General features: G+C 36.7%; 1 protein-coding gene across 4 annotated transcripts in view; it reads left to right on the forward strand.

Annotated features, from left to right (window-relative positions):
* Positions 1-6,815, forward strand: part of LOC128839339 (spindle assembly abnormal protein 6 homolog) — a 47,333-nt gene extending 40,518 nt beyond the window's left edge. For all 4 annotated transcript variants that reach the window (XM_054032245.1, XM_054032246.1, XM_054032247.1 and 1 more), the window contains 3 exons: positions 899-1,002; positions 3,841-3,929; positions 4,721-6,815. In XM_054032245.1, the coding sequence (XP_053888220.1) occupies positions 899-1,002; positions 3,841-3,929; positions 4,721-4,812 (285 nt within the window). In that variant the 3' untranslated portion in view covers positions 4,813-6,815. The remainder of the gene's footprint in view (positions 1-898; positions 1,003-3,840; positions 3,930-4,720) is intronic.
* Positions 6,816-7,542: the final 727 nt, after the last annotated feature.

A 7,542-nucleotide genomic window follows, 5' to 3' on the forward strand; every position in this document is an offset into this window, starting at 1 on the left:
GTCTTTTTTTCAAAGTTGTAAAATGTATCATTTTATCTACCTCCCGTTTATAGAGTTAGACTCGAAGCCAAAATTCTTTTAGTACATAGTTGGAGGATATGAAAAACAGAAATTAAAAAAATAAAAATTGCCTTTATAGGTGGAGAATATGAAAACAATAAATTTAGATTTAACTGTAAAAAATTTAGCATAAGGAAAATATGCAAATGTGTGTTTAATTTGAAGCTTCTATTGACAATTGTGAGGCAACATTCAAAAAATGCAATAATCTCAAACTTCTCCAGTAAAGCTTTATCCCCCCCCAACTTTTATTAAGTTAGTTTACCTAGAGATTAATTATTCACATAATGTATTTACTTCTAGATGTATTAAAAATTAGCCCATTGCCTAAGCCTTTGGTTGCATTTACAGCAATAAATGCAATAATACAGATATTATACTGTTCCAAAGGGGGTACATCAGGCATTCCCTCACAGATGCAGTTTCCTCTCAAGAACACAAACTAGGGGCCTTCTCCTGCTTCTCTTGAATTCAATGAGAGTTTTGTCATTGGCTTCAGTGGAAGCTGAATCTGGCTCCAGAAGCCAGTGGGCATGCCTTTTCACTGCGCTGCACCAGTTTGAGCCATGTATTTTCACTGTAGACAATGGAGTCGTGCAAGCATAAAACTAGTGTAGTACAGCAGAGATCTAGGCCTGATGTCCCTGAGTAGTTACCCAAGTGATCTTTTAAAAAAGAAGGGACTTTAAAAATCACAAAATATGGTTTAATGGTACAATGACGATTGTGTTCTATTTGGGAGATGAAAAATGTGTGCTGTCTGTGGTGATGGGAGCCTTATAAACACACAGGTGTCTTGTCCAACGCTTTTGTTTTTCACTCTCTCTAAATTGTATAGGTACGCATCAACTTATCAGCAAATTCCACCAGCACTCCGTTACATGAGACAAGACCTTGTCCACCAACCTCCACTCCTTTAGTGCCCCCAAACTCAGGCCATGTGTAAGTTGTGGTGTTTTGTTTTTGTTTTTTCCTTTTTGTATTTTTGCTGAGTGATATAACAAACTACATCATTTTATGGTAACTTCTAAAGACCAAGATTACACAAGTTCTATTTTCACTTTTGTGTGTGTGTGTGTGTGTGTAAAGCTTTTATGAAAAATCACATATTTGGCCAATGTCAAATTTGTTCCTGTGTTGTAAGTAACATCAGTCTGAGATTTCAGGCAGTGCTATACGGGCTGCTGTTTGACTCTCTTTCCTTCAAGGAATCCATGGGACATCCATTTGTTTGCCAGGAGACTGTTCAAAAGTGCCAGGGAAGAGCTGGAAAAGAATTAAACCCTGCAGAGAAGTCTATTTTCACTTTTTTGTTTGTTTTGTTTAACCCTCTCTTCAGGTCCAATAATCTTGGCAATGGATTTTCTCTCCCTAATATCTACTAGGAGGCCAAGCACACTGGTTCAATGACTGGCATTTAGGAACTCCCACTGAGAACCCCTGATGGAACTGTGTGCCTTTTTAAAATTCAAAATGTTGCCAGCTAATTAGATTTTACTTGGGTGCTTCTCCAAATAACTTCTAATTCTCTTCAGTATGATCTGGTATGTGGGCAGCTGACCTGAGCTTGCTTGTTGTCCTTGGAGTCAGGATCCCCGTTCACACACCAGCACAACTTCATGAATAGAAATATAACTGTCAAGAGCAAGGAAAGTAAAGACAAGGTTAGAAAGTATTTTGCCTCTAGAAACACTTTTCAATAAAGTGAATTGCCTGGCTTGGAGGCAGATAGCACACTATTTCCAAAGTAAGGTGATGCCTCCTTATAGTTCCCTGAAGGTAGAGTCCAGCACACCTTGTTGTTGCTCAAGCAACCCCCCAATAAGCAGCAGGACGAGGATATAGGGGACTGTGCTGCTTGTCTGAGATGTGGGCTGTGGAACCTAACCGTTCAGACATCTCTGCAGCCACTTTCACTCAGTGACCACCGTTCCCACCTTCTCCTCTAATGGTGGGAAGAGCTTGGAGACAAATAGAAGACTCTACCAACAAAGACCAAACAAAAATCCTGTCTGGAAAGAGAAGAGAAAATGGAAGCAAGAACCTAATGGCTGTGACATCAGCCAGAATATTTTAGCAGTGTATATTATTTATCGAACACCAGTATTGTACTTTTTGCGAGGCAAGAATAGAGCTGATATTCATCTCCACAGTAAATGATTTTTTTTTCATTGGTTTCAAAAGATTATAGCCATTATCTAACCTAAACCCAAGCTTCAAAGAGAGAGAGAGACTTTGAGGATGTGAGAAGAGCTGTTACAGTAATTTTTCCAAGTAATTTTTTTCTCTTTGTTCCTCTTATCCTGCAGTATAAAGGGGGGAAATATTTAAACCATCAGTTGCTTGCTCCATCAGAACTTGCATAATAGAAGCCTTTATGGCAACACATTAGACTCCAGCACCATATCACAGCTCATTAAAATAGAGGAACAGTGATGCAGTACTTTTTGCAAAAAGAGTATATGCCATATAAGGCACCCAACTTGATCCTCTGTGGGTAGCACATTTTCAAGGCTCTACAAAAGTAGAGATTCAGGGTGGGATTTTTCAAAAGCACTTGGCATTGTCCTAATTCTGTTCCCATTGAAGTCTGTGGGAGTTTTACCACTGAGTTCAATGGCAGCAGGGTTACGTCAATGTAGGTTGGCTGGTTTTGAAAGCTTCAAGTGATTCATCTTGGGGTGAAGTGCTAGATGGTGTGTTTTTATTTTTAATTTTTCTCCTCAGTTACAAATGTGTGTGTGTGTGGTTTTTTTTTTTTGTTTTTTTTGTTTTTTTTTTAATACATGAATCCATTATATTTATTTTTAGCTCATTAGGTCAGTTCATTGCCTATAATATTCCACTATGAGGATTGTTGGACGTACATTTCCTGTGTCTGACTCTATCTCCTTTCTGCTGTAAAAAGTACTTCCGGCTGTAGTGTAAATTCCAAATATTTCCCCTTTTTGTGAATATCAAGATGGTGTGCATTTTACTACACACCCTAATGTAAGTCTTCATAAGCAGGAAAAATAGGTTGTGGTGTTGTGTGGCTTTTTGTGTGATGAGAGTGGTTAGATGGTATTTTAGAGGGTGAGGGGAAAGTTCTGACTGATCCAATCTTGTGACAATGGAAATAAATTGAAATAGGTGTTAGGTATTTAGTAAAACTGCTCTGTTTTTTTAATCTGTGCTCCCCCCTGCCCCCCCGTAATTATTTTTATAAATGTTGTTTAATGACTTTACTGTTTATCTAAAATTGATAGATAATTTGATTTTATTATTAATGCCAGTAACATCTTTGTACATAGTAACAGAATTTTGTGTCATTTTCAAAAGTATCCTGACTGAGCCTTTTGTTACTAGCCATAGCCTGTAAAAGGTGATGGGTGCTGTTAGCTCTCTGTTTGTTTAAGAGTAAGAAATCTTTCTTTTTAGGATTCCTAGTCAGAGTGCAATGTTAGATGCAATGTTTCAGTAGCTGCAGAATGAAAGCAATGAACTGTATAACTCCTATTGTTTACAGTCCACTGTTCTGCAACTGAAGTTGGTTGCAGTATGCCTTTATTTTATATTACTTCATGCCTCTTCTCTTAGCTGTATTTTTATTTATTTGGTTATCAGGAATACATTGTACTATATTACTTCTGCTCATTTTAAGAATAAAAGCTAATAACTAGAAAACTGGGGAGGAGGAGGGGTGGCATAAGAGACCATATAATTTTAAAAGGATATTAATTACAGGCAGCTTGCTCCCTTTTGAATAACCTTTTCCCCAAACATATTTTGATATTTCAGTGAGCCACCTGGTTTAGACATGAAATATTTGAAGAAAGATGGCAACTTGCCTTTGAGAGGACTAAAACCTTTGTCTGTAGCAAGTACAGGTAAATGATCTAATGGAGTTCAACTGTTTGAAAGATGATTTGTTTGTTTGACCCAATTGGCCAGCAGTTCAGGGCTGTTTGGTGCTACCATAATGTAAATGTTTAGTCATAATACCCTGTGTATTTAACAGTGTGTGATTTGAAACCACGTTACAGTGGTCACCATTTTGATGTAGCATGATATCTTAAGATACCTCAATTGTTTCCTGTTCGATGTGTAGGGGAATACTGAGGTAGTTCAGGTTTCACTGTTTGACACACAGTAGTATTTTAATGGATACAATATGAATGTATGGTGGAGTTACTTCTAGAGATGGACCTGAACTGGTAAGTTCTGATCTGAACTTCCTCCATTTAGAAGAATAGAAATGGCATTTTGGAGTTTTGGTTCAGGCCCATTTTTACTCTTGGCAAATTTATGTTATTAGAATAGAACAGCTTAAAGTATATTATTGGCCAAATCTGTTAACCTACACAGGAATGTTTATAGCATGAGGTCCTGATTCAGCAAAATACTTAAGCAGGTACCTAACTTTTTAAGCACGTGAATAGCCCCGTACTTAAAGTTGGGCATCTGCTTGTGTATGTAGTTGAATCAGAGACAAAATGATTTTTTGGGGGTGGGGTAGGGTAGCAGGGTAGGAAGCTTACTATATGGTGAACTTAAGATGTCTATTTAAAACAATTTAATATGAATAATTGTTTGTATATGCATTTAACCACCTTACAAAGAGTACAATATCTGGTCGATTTTTTTTTTTTTTTAAATTTTATTTTTTTTGTTTTTTCAGTGTTATCAAGAACTATGTTACCCAAGCAAGGAACTCCACCTGTAATATCTGCTTACTTCCCAGGGCAACAGACTAGACTCCCTGCATCATAAGCTCCAGTTTTATTAAGAGGCTTGCCCATGTGAATGGAAGCAGCATCAAATATATGCATCTGATTTAGCGTGTCTAATGTAAAAGAAAAAAGAGGTGCTTGAGCAACACTGTCATAAATTTGACTTTATAGTCCATCTGGACTTGGTTACTCTTTTCTGTAAAGTCTGTGCTCATCAAAACTGCCAAAATATGGTCTGGAGGTAAAGCCAGCTATTAAAAAAACGAATGATTTCATTTCTAGTTCTAAGTCTTTAAAATGAGTTAATGTTTTTGATTTATTTTGTTTAGTATAAAGCAGTAGCTGATTGACTCTTCAAAGATACAAAGCTGTGCAGGCTAAATGAAAGCATTTATTTCATGTGCTTTTGGTGCTTAGAGCTGTGTGTATGCACACACCTTATTACTACAGGATGTACCAGTTTTTGCCCCTTCTGCTTATAAGTGGTTTTTGTAATCCACAAATTGTAAATTTCTAAGAACAACTTTTTTTAAAAATGGCAAATTACAGCAGGAATACTCCAATGTGTGTGCAATATTTATTCTGTTGCATACTAAGTATGACCTCTGTTGATAACTATTCACTCGGGGGGGGGAGGGGAGGAATTTATTTCTGCAATCCAGGGTTTTTTTTTTATTTGTGGTGGTTTTTAACTGCATTCTATTTGGGAATTTTTGCACAAAAACTCTTCAAAACTTTGAAACACCCATTTTATATTAGCTATGCAAAGACTACAAAGTTAAAGTGCCTATTTTATTATGTATTTTATAACTGGGGTCAGACAGTTATCTAATATTTATATTTTAATAGATATTTGTGTCTAATATTTACTGTTAAAACTTGAACAATTCTAGTAACAGACAACAGATTCAATGAATTCTAGATGCTGAAAACTTTTGTACTGTACCATTCTAAAAATTTTAAGTTTTGATAGATTAGGATGGATACACACTCTCAGTGGGTGCAATTTCATTTACTTATATCAGTTCTTAATTTGACCATTTGTTCTCCAAACAGTTTTAAATCAAACATATTGAATCCACCTTTTTCAAAATGTTTAAAAACTGAGGTCTATTGGCAAAATGTTATAAGATCTATATTTTATGTGAAACTCAATACAACCAACCCATTTTGTGAGAGATTCAAGATGTCAGCGGAAGAATCTGCCTTTCACCTGATAAGGGTTTGCCCATCTATGTTTCTACATATCTACGGGTCATTTTCTCTCCTTCTCCCACACACTTAATTTTTTTCTCTTTTTCTTATATAGAGTCCTTGTCCTGATTTCTAAGAAATGATACAGATATCACTGCAGTATCTCCTCCCATTTTCAGACAGTTCTAGCTTGATCTGTTGTGAATAAATATTTGCAGTCTCAACAGAAAGCATAGTTTGCAGTTGATACTCAAATAGCTTTGATCCTCATTTTTTTTCCTTTTGATTCAATAGTCAACTTTTTGGGAGACATGAAATTGGTCATTGGATTATTAAAGTGAGACAGATCTGCTCTAAATAGATGCTCTACTGTAATCTTCAAAACAATGTTAAAATGTAATACCTGGAACCCAGCAGTTTAATTTTCATGTCAGTATTATAAATGTTAACCTTTTTCTAAACTTACTTTTCTTGTAGACCATATATGAGGTTGTGGGGAGCAGCAGCAGGTTAACCCTAATTACTATCCATGCTATACCATACTTCCATTTCTGGAACTTTCAAATGCATCTCATGTTTGGAGCCAGACAAAATTGGGTATTCATAATTGCAGTGTTGTTGTTTTTTGCTTGACCTCTTCCTCTGTGGGTTATTTTATGAGAGGATTTTGCATGTCTCAAAGAACTGTCCAAGGGTTTAGAATGTGCCTCACGGGTCACTTGATGCCTAACCTGTGTTTCAATGTGTTGTCTGTCTTGCAGCATGTCAAAAGCGTGTATAAAAATGCTACATTTTATATTTCTTTTACATTATGTTGTGAATAAAATATTTGAACTCTTTGGATTTTAATTGCCTAACTTTGTTCTTTTAAAAGAAAACAGAGGTGCTATTTTCCAAATCTATACTATCTGGCAAAAATTTTGCTCTCTGCACACTGCTGCCCCACTCGATGAAAGAGGGGTGGGTGACACAGGCATAGCTAAGAGCAAAATATGAAGACCAGGGGATGGGCATAGTAAAGGAGGACAGAATTTGGCTTGGTGACTCTTCAGAAAAATCCCTTGTTTGCTGCCAGAAAACCACCCCCCCACACACCTTGTAAACTGACCGTATTTGATGTGAATATCATTTAGACATCATAACCATGAAAAGCTTGGTTGGTTGTAGTTCTGTAATGCATTATACATGGGGCTATGCCTTTAAAGCACTTGGACACTGAAGCTAGTCCAGAATCAACCTAGAAAACTTAGGATTTTTCATACAGGATCAGACCAGATTTTCCCCCCCTTCAATGTCATGATGCCTGTCCCTCTAGCTTGTTTAAATCTCTCAAGTTTCTCACAGTCTTCTCTGGTCCTGACTAACCTAAATAACTGTCCTCTACAATTTTTTTTTTAACCTAACTGTTCATCCCCTTTCCAGCTCATTTTAATGTATTTGTTAAACAACACAGGATCTAGTGTAACCCTCTTGCCAGGTGGAACCAGTAGCAACCAAGGCTGTGTTCAATATCTAAGGGTTCCTTTTCAACAATACAACACAGAACTGGCTCAAGCCCCCACCCAATAACCTGGGA

The sequence above is a fragment of the Malaclemys terrapin genome, chromosome 6 (assembly GCF_027887155.1).
Source record: "Malaclemys terrapin pileata isolate rMalTer1 chromosome 6, rMalTer1.hap1, whole genome shotgun sequence".
NCBI lineage: Eukaryota > Metazoa > Chordata > Testudines > Emydidae > Malaclemys > Malaclemys terrapin.